The 15,941-nt window shown below is 32.0% G+C and overlaps 2 protein-coding genes across 2 annotated transcripts; one reads left to right on the plus strand and one right to left on the minus strand.

Annotated features, from left to right (window-relative positions):
• The first annotated feature begins 1,044 nt into the window (after positions 1 to 1,044).
• On the plus strand, positions 1,045 to 4,049 carry LOC114416609 (patellin-6-like). The gene is made up of 4 exons (XM_028381542.1): positions 1,045 to 2,203; positions 2,372 to 2,496; positions 2,813 to 2,954; positions 3,376 to 4,049. The coding sequence occupies exons 1-4, from the start codon at positions 1,466 to 1,468 to the stop codon at positions 3,634 to 3,636; spliced, it is 1,266 nt and encodes a 421-aa protein (XP_028237343.1). The 5' UTR covers positions 1,045 to 1,465; the 3' UTR covers positions 3,637 to 4,049.
• Positions 4,050 to 7,686: 3,637 nt separating this feature from the next.
• Positions 7,687 to 10,400, minus strand: LOC114416615 (probable protein phosphatase 2C 74). The gene is made up of 4 exons (XM_028381555.1): positions 9,880 to 10,400; positions 9,632 to 9,749; positions 8,894 to 9,117; positions 7,687 to 8,340 (listed from the first exon to the last, which is right to left on the minus strand). Exons 1-4 carry the CDS (start codon positions 10,240 to 10,242, stop codon positions 8,173 to 8,175), a joined length of 873 nt encoding a protein of 290 aa, XP_028237356.1. The 5' UTR covers positions 10,243 to 10,400; the 3' UTR covers positions 7,687 to 8,172.
• Between the last annotated feature and the right edge of the window lie 5,541 nt (positions 10,401 to 15,941).

A 15,941-nucleotide genomic window follows, 5' to 3' on the forward strand; every position in this document is an offset into this window, starting at 1 on the left:
GCTACTGCCAAAGCTGAACCGTCTATTTATTTGCATCACACTCTTCTCTCTTCCCACTCTATCCTTTTCAGTTTTCACACTACTTCCTCACTCCCCCACATTTTCCGTACACATTCCCTTCCACACCACTTGCTCAACTCATTGCACATCATAAACATGCTTGAAACAATAACAATATTTAATTAGTTCAACGATGATCTTTTTTTTTAACTGCAGTTCAAGAATAATCTAAAGTATAAGAAAATGTATTTTTGAAAAAAAAAATTAACTACTAAGTTTTCAAGAATTGTACAGGTATTTAAATTTGAATAAAATTTACCAAAAACAAATTCAATAGAATAGTTAATGTTTTTTATAAATGAAAATTTTATTACTTTAAATGAAAATAAATAAAAAAATATAGAAATTTAAAATTGACAAAAAGCATAATTGTCTTTACTATAATCAAGACACTTTTCGTTATTTATATAACATATAAATATTTAAAATTCTGAAAATTAATTAAAGAAATTAAAAAATTATTGTAATTCTTTCCTTTATTAGCTTATTAAATTTAATTTTTTAAGCTAATAAGCGTTTATAAAACCTTAACTAAACAAATTCAGTAACTTAATTTTAACAAAATAAACTTGTTAAGTAACTTGTAAATCAAATAAACTAATTAAGTAACTTATAAGTACTCAAATTTATAATAGAAAATTAAATAATATTTTTTATTATATTAATTATAAATAAATTAAAAGGATAAAACTTAAAATTGAAAATAATAATTAAAATCAATACATTTCATCTTTATTTAAATATTATATTAAAAATTTAATTTATGCACCTTCTAACTTGTAAGTTATACTGCTTTCATTAACTTATCGTTCCCTTACTACACACATTTAATTATTTGTAATCTAAATTCAAAGTTACTAAGTAAGTATCTACTTTGCCTTACTAATCTTGCAAAAAATTAAAGCAAGATAATCTAAGAGTATAAATAAACTCCAAGATTTCTCTTTGTTTGGTCTCGTTTGAACTCTGCCTGTGCAGCAACACAGCTCAAGCAACCTCCACTCGCCACAAAAAAGCGCGTGCCCTCACTCTCTGCCATGACCTCTTGTCTCCATTCACTCCCTCATCACCACATTCAAATTCGTTTCTTCCTTAAACACCACTTTCATCTCCCTCATTCATTCAAACACAACACAACACAAAGTGTCACAAACACACACTCCAAAACTCAAATCTCGCCTCACCTCTCTTGTTCTCGTTCCCCCACCCCACTCCCTCATTTTCCTTCCTCTACCCCCATTTTTCTCTAACCACCCCTCACACACTTCACTTACACATAGAGAGAGAGAAAGTTCGGTGCTTTTGTATAGAATCATCACCCCATTACCCTGCATTCACCATTTCATGCATTGATTCTATCTGGGATCTCTCTCAAAAGAAAAAAAAGAAAAACCCCTCTTTGATAATGGACACCACTTCATCCCCTATGTCCCTCCAAACCCAAAAAACAAACTTTCAAGACCTTCCAGAAGCTTCCCCCAAGCCATACAAGAAGGGTATAGTGGCCACCCTAATGGGAGGAGCTGGTTCCTTCAAAGAAGACAACTATTTTGTGTCCCTTCTGAGATCCTCAGAGAAAAAGGCCCTTCAGGAGCTAAAAGAAAAGCTCAAGTCTTCATTTGAGGACTCTCCCTCTGATGCCTCCATGTGGGGCATTCCGCTCCTTGGAGGCGATGACAAAGCTGACGTCATCCTCCTCAAGTTCCTCAGAGCAAGGGACTTCAGGATTGGTGATGCACACCACATGCTCCTGAAGTGTTTATCTTGGAGGAAGGAGTTTGGTGCTGACACCATCTTGGAAGAGGATTTAGGGTTCAATAAGGAGCTTGAAGGGGTGGTGGCATACATGCAAGGGTATGACAAAGAAGGCCACCCTGTGTGCTACAATGCCTATGGGGTGTTCAAGGACAAGGAAATGTATGAAAGGGTCTTTGGTGATGAGGAGAAGCTGAAGAAGTTCCTAAGGTGGAGGGTTCAGGTTCTTGAGAGAGGCATCAAGGTGCTTCATTTCAAGCCTGGTGGGGTCAATTCCCTCATTCAGGTCACAGACCTCAAGGACATGCCAAAGAGAGAGCTTAGGGTGGCGTCCAACCAGATCCTCTCCTTGTTCCAAGACAACTACCCGGAAATGGTGGCTCGCAAGGTTTAATGTGGTTTTTGTTGTTTTCCTCAAATTAAGGAACTTGCTATCAATTCATTAATTAATGTCTCATGGCATTTATGTGACCGTGACACGAATTTTCACCTTTTTTTGTTGATATTTTTGTATTTTTTTACTCATTTGCTTGGTTTGGCTTTTGGGGTTCTTCAGATTTTCATCAACGTGCCATGGTACTTCAGCATGTTGTATTCAATGTTCAGCCCGTTTCTGACTCAGAGAACCAAGAGCAAGTTTGTGATCTCTAAGGAAGGAAATGCTGCTGAGACACTCTACAAGTGAGTCTATTGGTTCCATTTGCTTTTCTTTTCTTTTTATTAAATCTTTTGGATCCTTTATAATCTTCTGCAGTTCAAAAATCCATTATTTTAGAGCAATTTGGCTCCTCTCAATTTTTATCTATGTTCGGATTTTAAAAAAGGCTGAGATCTTGTCTGCTTTCTACTGTTCTCTGAGATTTTGTTCATTAAATATTATTATTACTTAAGTTGTCCTTGCTTGGCATTCATTTTGTGGTAACTAATATAGTTCCAAATTTCCTTCTTTTTCTATTTTGGGTTTGCATTCTGATTGGAGTTGTTTTCTTGTGTTCAGATTTATGAGACCTGAAGACATTCCTGTGCAGTATGGAGGACTGAATCGGCCCAGTGACTTGCAGAATGGTCCCCCAAAACCTGTATCTGAGTTCAGAATCAAAGGAGGGGAGAAAGTGAACATACAAATAGAAGGAATTGAGGTGATGATTCACCCCATTACTTGTGCATTTGTCCATCAACTTATTTTAAAGAAACAATTAATGACTTTTGCCTTTTTGAAAAATTATATATTTTTCTAATAGTTAGTAGAGCAAAAGATTTTTATATTGACATGTAATCATAAATTATCATTATCATAAATAACATCTTTAAAGTCATAAAATTACCAATTCTGATTTCTGATTGGTGTAAAATGGCATATAAATTAAACACAATAATGTATCCCAAAAATGCACTTGTTCTTCCCTATGCCGATTATGATTACTCTTTTTTTCATGCAAGTGGGTTCCTTTTCAGATATAGTTTCCATATGGATTTTCTATTTTAAATTTAATGCTTAATAATTTTGATACCAATTAATGCAAGATTAGTTGGTAATTTACTTCTTGTTGGGTGAATTAGGCTGGTGCAACTATCACATGGGACATTGTAGTGGGAGGCTGGGACTTGGAATACAGTGCTGAGTTTGTGCCAAATGCTGAGGGAAGCTACACCATAGCAGTGGAGAAGCCAAGGAAAATGGGGGCATCGGAGGAAGCAATCCACAACTCATTCACATCAAAAGAATCTGGCAAAATGGTGCTCTCAGTTGACAACACTGCCTCAAGGAGGAAAAAGGTTGCTGCTTATCGCTATGTTGTACGCAAAAGCAGCACCATTTGAGAATGGCCATTATTATCTAGGACCTTTTTATTAATATATATATATATATCTTGTTTGTGATTTCTACCTTTTTTTGGTTAAATTTTTAGAGGGTCTTATTTATGCTTCTGAACTAATTAAAAGCCTGTTTCACAGGTATTAACTAGTAATAGTGGTGGTACTAATGTGATGTAAAAAAAGAGAAAACTGGTGGTGGTATAGGCTTGGTATAGAAGGAAAGCAATTAAGTTTGCTTATATAGCATTACCAAATTACTATTTGTTGTCCCTCACGTTGTGGTGACTCTTGTTGCAAGTGTGTGTGTGACCATTGATTGTATTATTTTTGTCCTTTGTGACACGTGTTTATTGTGTATGTTGCAATCTAGAGGCATCATCACTTTGTGAAGGAGCAATCTATGGTTTATTTATTTATGATTTGAGTTTTCTGTTTTTGTGAGGGGTTTGATTGGTTGAAGGAAAGTACTTGAGATGTGTCCACGTAAAATGAAAGGGAAAATTCTGGGGGTGGATATTGACAGGACTGTGCATTGTAAGAGGTGGTTTGGTTACTTTGTGTAGAAATTATTGATTTTATTATAATCAAGTGTATGGACCAAGAAGGTGACGAGAGTTCAAAAAAAGAAGCAGGAATAGGTCACGGGCAGTGACTGATAACGTGTTCAGAGGGTTAAGATTAGGTAGTGGAGCCTCTTTTCTTGCTTTATAGTAGTAATGTATTTTCAAGAGTGATGTCAATTCTGGTTTGGTGAAACCATTTACCTTGGTTTTTAAAATTGTGATTCTCTTTCTACCCTTCTTTGCCTTTTAATGTTACCAATGTATTATTAAGAGTGTATTTGTAAACACATTCTTGGTAGTTGGTATTTGTCTTTTTGGGTGGCTAGGGTGGCCAGGAAGCAATTTACCTTTTTTTTGGGTGGTTATTTTAACTCAATTTATTTAACATGCGGGTTGAAATGGGTTTAATTTGGTATAGTTTAACTTTTAAATGAGTTTTTTTTAGAACTTGAAATGAGTTGAAATTGGGTTAACATGCCCCCTATTTTATTCTTTTTCATTTAATTCACAAATATTGGACTTGGACTTAGATTTAATTGCTTGTTTTAAATTTAGTCATCTGCCTTTTAATTTTTTTGTTGATCCATGTATCTGCCTTTTAATAGTTTAACTTAAACATTATTTTAAACATCTTATTTTCTTACTAATTTGGGTGCGTCAAGCTGTCTTTTATTATTATTATTATTTTTTTTTTTTAACCAAATTAAGCCAACTCGTCAAAATTTACTGTTTAGTGAGCATGTAGTGAACCAATTATTGTGTAACCATGCTGGTAGGTTCATTTTCACATCACTACCTAATGAAACTCTAATTTATATTTCTTACAATTTTTTTCTTTTCAATAATGTGTTTCAGTACTGATAGGATAGGCTTAAAGAGAAGAAATTAAACATCAAGATAAATAATGTCTCCAAATTGCATACTATATACACATTGGCATGGACTATTTGTTATTTTGCTATTGTAGTACACAATGTCCTCTCGTTAGAGGCCTGCATTGATTGCAGTAGTTTGCAGTGACAATTGTACACAACCACCTTTAATTCAAACTAGTATTGGAAGCATTAACATATGGGAAAGGAACTGAAAAATTGCTATTCATTGTATCTGCTAACAAGTACCGCAGAATTCTTCAGTAGCAATGAGAGGAGGTATCGCATATTTTCGCCAGAAAGGAAGACTTGATGCATTGTTCTGAACGATTTACCCCATGTGCTGTGCAGCTGCAGAATGCATAATGCTCTCAGTCTTTCAAGGGCCATTAACTTTATTTTTGGTTGAATTTTTCTCCTACCACTGAAAATTAAAATTTACTAGCTGCTGGGCTCTTACAATGGATCACGTACTGTGTTGCGCTGTTGTATATGGATTTGAATCCTTGACAAATTAAGTACATCTATTATATGTACATGTTTGATGAGTGTGATAAAAATTTATTTTGAACTAATGTGATTGTTTTTGTTGTCAAAATACATTTTTTGTCCTTTATGTTTTAGTTTTTGTTTAATTTGATCGTTTATGTTTTAGAAGTTTCATTTTAGTCTTTAATGTTTTCAAATAACTTCAAATTAGTCATGGTCATCAATGGTTAAACGTGACATAACATAATCAGATACACAAGCTTTTTATAAGAAGTTGACAGTTGATTATTGACAATTGTTTCCTGCACCTCCCAAAAACACCAAACGAATAACAATACCCCTCAACAGGCACCTTGCATCCTTGTCTCTCCCAAAAAATCCTAGTCGTCAAGTCACCATAACCATTGTGCACCAACACCATCGTGCCCTCACGAAGTTTATACCTAGCGGTGCTCCCAGGTTTGTACCTTGGATCTCAACACACAAAGGAATGAGGAGAAGGTGCTCCCAGGTTTGTACCTTGGATCTTAACACACAAAGGAATGAGGAGAAGGAGAAGGAGGTGTTGGTGGACATTGTGGGGGGAGGGGATGAAGGAATAAAGTAGAGCATATGTGAATGGGGTGTGGGGTGAAAAATAGAAATTTGGTCCTATACACTTTCAGAATACCTATTTCAGAATAAGATTTTTCATATTTTGGAATACTTTTTTGGATTACTGATTCCTGTTCTAGAAGGACTATTCTGGAATAAGATTTCATATTCCATAATAGGTATTGCAAAATAGGAAAAAGTAATCTGAAAATGTATTTCAAAATACCCATTTTGGAATATGAGAAATCTTATTCAGAAGTGTATAAAAATTAGTGTTGGTTGGTGGTGTTTGCGTGTTGGGTGGAAGTGGTGTTGGTGGTTGGTTGGAAGTAGTTTTGTCTGTTTGGATTTTTGGGAGGTGCAGGAAGCAAAAGAAGGTATGCTTGAAGTAATTCCCTTGATCAGTTGACCCATAAAAAGCCTAAGGCCCAATGTGACACCTAACCGAAAGATCCAGGAGCCACCGATCCATGCCTGACCCAAAAGGATTGCATTTCCTTACTGGGCCAATGGCCATGATGCTATTAGCATTGCCACACTGAGCATGATGCCATAATGGAATGTGATTAACTTAGACAGTTATAGCTGGAGAAGTTTTTTCAACAGAATCACATTTCAACCTCAGAATCTTATACAGTTTATCTGTTGCATCAGATGTTACTTTTAAATATCAGTCCAGACCGTGATTTAGGCTGAAACATAGATTTTTTTAACTGTAACCGAAACGCGACTACAATTGGGACAGTATCGGTCGCATTTGTCCGCGATTTGCCACGATATCAACAAACATTTGTCCGTGATTTGCCACGATAGCAACAAACATGACGAAACTGCAACGCGACCGCAACCGATATTTAAAACCTTGGTATCAAGAGTTTCATGAAGTCACACTCTGATTTTGAAGGTAAAATATAGAGTCTTGATAAAGCTGGGATCAGTGAAGATGGGTTTGGGTTCCTTCATCTTTTCTCGTGCTGGTTACTGGTGTATCATGGAGCTGCTGGAAATGCTTATATGAAGACTCAGCTGGTGAATTGTAGAAGCTCCACGTGCTGAGGCAAAAAAACATGTGGTGTCCCTCAAAGATGATCTTTTGATCATGGGTTAATTTGTTAGGAGGTTTGTGTTTATTTTTTCTATCTTTGGGGTTGCTGTTTATAATTCTGATGCATGCTTTTCGGCCAAATAGCATTTTTTGGTGTTGTAATCTTTTTCCAGTTCTGGGAGTTTTAATAAAATTTTATTTCCTTTGGCTTTTTTTTTTTTTTTTTAAAAAAAAAACTTGCGCTGTGTTGTTAAATTGATCAGTTTTTACTTTTGTAGATTCATTCTTAAGCTTCAATTATGCTCCACAATAATATAACCCCTCTGAATTATCAGCAAACTATTAACACTATATTCTTGGTATGTAGAATTCCAAAATCCTCTTGTTCTAGTGTCTAGTAATGCTTTATGCTGTATGTTAGAGGGAATGGGGAAGAGTCAACACAACACTGGGAAAGAATTGAAGATAAATAGAAAAGTAGGTGCTCCTCAGTTGCTCATTTAACTCTTTAGTACCCAAGCCAGAAAGAAAAAGACGAAGAAAGTTTTATGGTACCATAGAGCGCTAAAATTGATCAAAGTTTGTCTTAGGAAGATAGAAAAAAAGTCTTGCATGTAATCACACCAGAATTAGAAGGCTAAAATAATTGCCTTCTTTTGGGCTTGTGCCAAAAGCAAAATCTTCTGGCCATACAATTGCTAACTTGTTAGTAGCACTACTAGCCCTTGGATTTGTGGAGTTCTGGCTGAGTAGTGATCAGCTTCAACCCCCCTTAAAGGTACTGAGATGATTGCAATCTATGATTCAAAGTTGGCTCTGGAGAATCCTCCAAGAGTTCCCATTCCTTTTGATTCTACCATACTCTTGCCATATCTACAATTTCAGTATCTACAAGTCTAGATTATGAGAAATGCAGGTGCTTGAAGGGATGTCTATTGCTCCCGCTCACATTGGATCAGGATTGGGTTAAAACAGGCTAATCCTTCAGGAACAAGCATATGGCTGAACAATCATCAACCTTGAAACCATGCTTATATCTCCAAGCCCGAACAGCATGGTTTACTAACAATTTGGCTGCCATGGACCTTTTTGGTGCTGAAGCAACTATGTTTATTACTTCACTGTTTGATAGCATATCCCATATCTGTAAGAAAAAATAATTTAGACATTTTGGGTTGGGATAAATTTTGAGAAAGTAATTGGTTGTTGTTTATTGCTTAAAAGCTCTCTTACGAAATTGACAAAAATAAGCTATTATTTTTGCCAAATATGTTGGGACAAAACTTAGATACAGTTTCATAGGTGTTTTTAATATTGATCTTCAATCAAAATTAGAATTTCACCTATATGTTGAATTTTAATAGAAATCTTTATTACGCGAATTACTTGAGGTGAAACTCCAATTCTGATTGAAAGACAACAACAAAAGCACTTACAGAACTAACTACATCTAATTTTTCTCCAATATTAACTAAAAACGTATGTGTGGAAACTATTTGCTGTTAATTAATTCATTTAACCTTCTTGGTTATTTCTTTTTTTACACTATTTGACCAAATATTTGCAAACATATTTGGATTGAGAGGAATACAAGAATTGAGCATAGTTTAAACACTAACGATGATTATTCTGTAACTGATTATTCAAGAGTCAAGATCCAAAATTTAAAGTTGACATCCTGATATGAAAATACTTACCCCATCAGAAGCCAAAACCACAAACTCATCCTGCTTGGTAAGTTTTCTGTATGATACATCTGGGATCGAGGTGACACCATAGTCTTTTAAGCAAAAATTTCCAAAGGCTCTTGCCATAGCCAGTCCAGGGCAGTCCCCTTTAGGCATCCATACTCTGTTTACACTTGGATCTTCTTCTGTAGCAAAAATTCTACCTCCACAATTAATGATCCTCAAAGCTTCTCCTGAGAGACATTGAAGAAGAAAAGCTAGTTAGACATAGACCAAGGGACATTTGGAAGAGTTTCTTGAAAACTTATTTGCCTTAGAAATAGCTTATGACCAAGCAGTAAGCTATTTGTAGCTTATTTCAATTAAGTTTCACCAAGAAGCTTATCAAAATAAGTTTGGTTAGCTTGTTTTACTAACATTTGCAATCAAGCTTTTAGGGTTTGTTTGGATAAACTTATCTAAAAACACTTTTAGGAGAAAAAAAAGAAGAAAAATAAAATGAGTCTCCATAAGTTAAAATTAGCTATGTATAAGCTAATTTGTAAAAGCTCTCATATAGCTTCTCTAAAAGATGAGAGAGCTTCTACAAACTAGCCTGTGCATACAAGCTTCTAAATAAGCTTACCCAAATAAGTCCTTAAAAAAGCTCTCATTTGATAAGTTCTTAATGAATATGACCATTTAATCAAACACACTCAAGAGGGTTGTAAGATTTGGAAACTAAGAATAGTTAATACCAAAACCTACTTGGAATATCTGGAGTCAAGTCAACAGTAAGTTGAACAGGAATAAGACGATTGTCAGGTGCTCTTCTGCAAAGAACTGCACGAGAATCCCCCACATTGCCAATTATTAATTGGTCACCCTGAAATTTAAAGGGGGAAAAGGATGTGGGTATAACTTTGTTGCAAAAGTATTCTAAAAAAACACATTGTTGCGAAAGCAACATTGACATTTGACAAAAAGGTAATGCAACTATGAAGGTCTAATTATACCTGTTTGATTACAGTTACAGCAGTGCTACCGCCCCGAAATCCGTCAGTGTCTATGTTCTTAGCAAACTTTTCATCTATTTCACTGAAGCACCTCATAAAGGTTCCCTCCCATGAAGGAAAGGACATATTTTGGTTATCCTCAACATAGTCATCACTATGACTGCCACCATTTGTAGCATTAGCGTCATAGTGTTTCATGGCTTTTTCTTGTGACTGTTTGATTGATGCTGACAGTTTTGCGGGTAGATTGTCACGTATGCACTGTGATAACTTGTGTCCTAGAGGACCATGACCATCAAACACCCCACAAAAAATCATGTCCTTTTTTCCAGTGAAGTCCTGATAATGTATCATACTAAGCATTAATCCAAGCCTTCACTCTCTAAGAATCATTATGCTTTATTAAAAAAGCATTAGATAAAGTCATTGTTCAATCATAAAGTTAAATATGACTATCAATGCTAGCAACATAGAGATAGAGCTTTGCCATCTCAAGGCTCATGCTGTTACATCATATGACTATTGAAGAAGAATCCTAACTTATTAAATCATCTTATTATTTGGTTTAAAGAAAAAATATTTTTATTATGAAACCACAAATTATTGGACTAAGCTATGGCATAGAATATGCAGAAGCAAATAATTCAGTCTCTGCAGTGCACAGTCCAAGTTCACGCCTAGGAAATTAGGAATGAATCTTCATCCTCATACAAAAGTTCAATTAAAATAGAAAAAAAATGATACTAAATATAGGTAATCGAGTTAGATGACGAACCAAAGACAATAAATAGGAACGAAAAGTGGGAAACAACCAACTCATGTTTGCATAAATGAGCTGGTAATTAGTTAAAAATCATTATAAAGTAAACCAAAAAAATAAATAAAACCATTCTCATGAGAGCATTATCCATTTAGTTCAAAATGGTATTGCCATGTTAATAATTAAGAAATTGCAGCTCAACAGTTAAGGATTTTAAAAGTGGAAAGCTTTTATTAAAAACTCAAAAGATTTCTGTTCTTTAATTCTTTTAACCAAGAAAACATGACAGTGACATGATACGAAAGTAAGTTAAAAACGATTTTTTATTGAGAAGAGAAAACATGCATGCATGTCGAGAAGCACAATGATAGAAACCCATCAAAACTTAATCCTACATCTATAATTCACCTTCTATACTGTATTTTCTAACTTTAGGCCTAAATCCTAAAAGGAAACAAATCCAGCAAAATTAAAGGAAATGAAAATAAGAAAAAAAAATTAAACTAAATCTGCAAACAAATACATGAATAAAGAATTAATTTTACCTGCCAAACTGTTAATGCATCTTGATTAACTCCTTTTGAACCCTTTTGGCTGTACATTGACACAAACGTAGAGGATCCTTTTAACATGACCCTTGCCCCACCATGTTCACATGCACCATCATCATTATTATGGTTACATTCACATTCCACATCATGCACCTTGCCTACAAATGAAACATGACAACTGCAACACCCTCCCATATCTTAAATGCACAACAAAAATTTCAAAATATAAAGAGGGCCCCACAAATTTGCAGAGAAAACAAGGGAAGGAAAAATTGCATGCAAGGAAGAAGGTTGCGTTTTTGAGAAAAATTGGATGATTAAACCTTGAATTGGGATAAAAAAGATGTTGGGGTTTTGTCTTTTATGTATAGTAGTTCAGTTTGTTAATTTGTGTGCAGTTAATTTGGATTGTAAGTTGAGTATTTTAACTGGCTCAGTTCTAATTTAGATTAAAATATCGTTATCTAACTAATCCTGTTGTTACTAGGAAGTTAATATCGAATCGAAAAACTTACTTCGACAGCTATATCTTAGTTGTTTTGTGAGTAACGGATAAAGACATTAATTTCCTTCTTTTTATAGTAACTTTTATCCGAAATGAGTTTTCTTTTGTTTATTCTTAATTTTATAGATTCTCTATTTCACATTTCATCACAACACATTATTTAAAAAAAATAATGTTTATTGTTTAAAAATAATTGTATTCATAAACAAAGTTCATTATAATTAAAAGATAATGAAGTTTCTTAAACATGTTATTAAAACGTTAATTCTTGATCATTTTGTAAAAAAACGATTTACTTAGAATTTTTTTTTTCTAGAATGAGAGTGTTAATTTTCAGGAGTTATTTTTAAATGAGAATATTTTTAAGACTATTTTTCAACGAGAGCATTGTTTTAAGGAACTAGAATATTTTTTAGAGATTTATCTTAATATCTCATATCTTTTAAATCCACTTTACCTTTATTTTTAAAAATATCAATAGTTAAAAACAATATTTTAAAACAATATAAATTTTTTTTATCGCAAATCTAAAATGTAATTTATATGTTAGAGATATTTATTACAAGTTTTAATTATAATTATTTATATATTTAAAATATTAGCTATTTAAAATTCAAATTTATCTTGTGGACGGCACAAATTAAAATACTAATTAAATTTTGTAGGATTATATCTTCTGTGGATATAAATTGGAATTAGAATAACTATAATGAAAACATTTTTAAGAGTTATTCTTTAGCTATCTTATTTTTAGTTTGTTTTTTCAACGAGAGTTTTTCATTTTTTTAAAACCTTTTATCTCTTTTTAATTTATCATTTTCATATTTATTTTGAAATTAAATTTTAATTTTTTAAAAGAATATAAATAAATAAAATAATTTTGTATTACAATATAAATGGAAAATTATAGTTTCCTGTAGCACAATATTAGTAAAATAATATCAATAAAGTTTATTAACTTGTTAGTCTCATTTTTGTGACTGTTTTTAATTCTTGTCAATTTTTTATTGATCTTAGTCTCTAAAAAAAAAGTCATTCCATTTTAAGTTTTTAATTTTTTTTTGTCTATTTTTAGTCCCTAAAATTTTTTATATTCAGGACAAAAAAACAAAAATGATATTTTAGGGACTAAAAACAGACAAAAAATTATTACACAGAAGATGATGAAGGATAAAAAAGGTAAAACCCAACTCTGAATCAAATTTGTAGTAGCAGATAATTTATAAGAAGTAGTAATTAGAGGCATGGTGAAAATTTTCAATTATGTGTCAGCATACCTGCGTGACATGCCCAATAGAAGCAAACATTTCCATTTGAACAAAGCCACCCCTGGGTGAAAGCAAACATTTCATGCGTAGACATGAGCAACTTTAGAAAATATGATCAAAAGGAAAATAAGAAACAATGAACAAAGCTCTGAACCAAATTTAAAGGAAAATAAGAAACAAGAAGGAGAAAGAACAAAGACAATAGTTCATTGATATCTGTTTTAAATCATCCAAGTTTCATGTAGGTTACAAATTGATGTAAGGCGTGCGAGAAACAATAAAATGTAAGATTAAGAAGAAAACAATCTTTGACAATTTTGTAGATATTAGATAGGAACTGCTAAAGTTATAATTTGGCAATTTTCCTAGAAATTAGATAGGAACTGCATGTTAAAGTTTCATATTGTCTTATTTTTTCTATCTTTTTTTTTTATTCACGGTTAAAGTTATAATTTGGCAATTTTCCTAGATATTGATAGGAACTGTAATTTATTTTGTTATTTCAAATCATCCTATTGTTAAGTTGGTCCACGAATTTTTGGTATTACTAGGAAGATCTAAACCCTTATTAATTTTAGATGAACCCTCATAGAATGGTAAAATGAAGGGGGGGGAATTTTTATTTATTTTTAATTACCATATGATCGATTTTGAATTATTACTCAAAATAAATTAAGACGTAATAATTGTTACAATTTTTGAGTTAAAAATCGTAATTGATGTTACAATTTTTTTTTCTAATTGAAGTCATAAACTTTTTTTATGACTTTAGTTATTTTTTTTAATTTTATGACTTCTAAGTTGTAGAGTTTTTATTTTTTACGACTTTAAAGTTTCTTTTTTAATTCGTAAATTCATTTACAACTTTTATTATTTTTTTTTTATATTTTTTAAAAAAATTGTAAATAATTTTTTAATTTAATTATTTAATAAATAAATAATTTATTTACTTTTTTTAAGTTTTATTTAATATTTTGTATTTTTTTTATATGATTTTAATTAATATTTTATATATTTTTTGTATATTATTTTATTTAATATATTTTTTGTATTTTTTTTACTAATGTTAAATTTTTTTATTTGTTTTGTAAATTAAAAAAAAAATACAAACGACTTAAATTTAAAAAGACTTAAATTTGAATGATGATATGAGGGCATGATAAATTTTAATACCATTTAATATTTGATGCTCACTATATGAAAAATTGGATAACATTATGTGTTATACAAAATTACTTTTTATTTATGTAATTATTATTTTTTAAAGGCTTAAATATGTTTTAGGTCTCATGATAAATGATTGATTTTTGCTTTAGGTCCTTAATAAATTTTTTCAATGCATCAAATCCCTCATATATCAAAATTATTATTGAGTTTGTATCGTTAATTAAGGAGTGACGTGACACCATCTGAATAGCTATCTATATTGGAAAGATTTATTCACAAGGTATCGCGCCATTACTTTATTGGCGACAAAGATTCAAAACAAAAAGTTTTAATATATTATGACTCTAGTGTAATAAAAAAATTATTAGGAACCTAAAAGAAAAAATTCATTGGGAACCTAAAATACATTTTAACCTTTTTTAAATTATAAAAAATATAAGGTTTTTAAAATTATGTAGAATCTTTAAAGTTATAATTATATTTCAATATTTTTCCATAAAACATTTGAATAATAATTATTTAATTTTCAATATTTCAATTAATAATATGGATAAATTAATATTTAAGTATTTATTTTATTTTAATATGTAATTTAAAAATTAAATATTTTTTCATCTTTGTAAATATCTCATTTATTTTTATTTTTATCAGTATATGAATTATATTTATTTTGATTTTGTCATGGTAAATTAATGATGATGTGACATCTCATATTGATGTCACATGATGATGTCATTGTAATGCCATCAAGTGGCAAGTGATATGATAACATGACATGACATTGTTAGTATGTCACATATATATTATTTTTATAGCGGAGACTAATGACATTGATTAAAAACAAAACAAACATAATTTGGAAAGATCAAAATAAAAAAAAATTACAAAGATGTAAAGCATAAAACATTAAATAGCAAGGATGAAAAATATATTTTAAGTCTATAAAATATTAATCTCTCAAAATTTACCCTACAATTCCCGAGTTTACATTCTAGTAAAATATATATTGAACTTAAGTCTCATTAGAAGTTGGTTTCTTCAACCCACCAAGAAACTCATAGGCGCAAGGGAGCTATGTTATTCTACTCCTAATCTGCCTACCTTTAACAAAGCTAAAGAGAAGATAAAAGATAACATTGATATTTTTCATTCACAATAATTTAGAAGGATTTGAATCCTGCTCTCTCATATTTGTATCTTGCACCCTCCATTATTAATTGAAATTACTACACTACCCTCAATGAGATAACATCTCCTTCCTCAGCCCTTAACACCTCCCTTCTTCAGAAACCATTCTACCCTAACATTGAACTCCACGAGAGTCCCACAACCACATGCATTCAACTCCACGAGCTTCCTCTCCATCTCTCTACTGTACGTAGTGATTCTCTTCCATGAGGGAGGCAGCAAAAGCCTCAATATTCGTGCCATTTTTATAGACGTCGCAACTACACAACTCTCGTGAGTCCACGTGCAAATACATTTTCTCCCCTTCTTTTGAAGTTTTTTTTTTTTTTTTTTTTTTATGAACCACCCATTTTGGAAGAGAAATAATAGGAAGTAAATATGGAACAAGTATTTCATAAGTCATTTTTTCTCATGGAATAGCCATTCCGAAACATAAATTGTCTTCCAGAATAGGTGTTTCGAAGAACATAAAATATGCTTTTGGAATGGATGTTCTGAAAACATGTTTATTAACTCCGGATCATGTAATCTGGAATGTTCATAATGTTTAACGAAATACCTATTCCAGAGGCATATTTTATATACTTTGGAATGCCTATTCCATAAGACAATTTATGTTCCCG

The sequence above is a fragment of the Glycine soja genome, chromosome 1 (genome assembly GCF_004193775.1).
Source record: "Glycine soja cultivar W05 chromosome 1, ASM419377v2, whole genome shotgun sequence".
In the NCBI taxonomy this organism is placed as follows: domain Eukaryota; kingdom Viridiplantae; phylum Streptophyta; class Magnoliopsida; order Fabales; family Fabaceae; genus Glycine; species Glycine soja.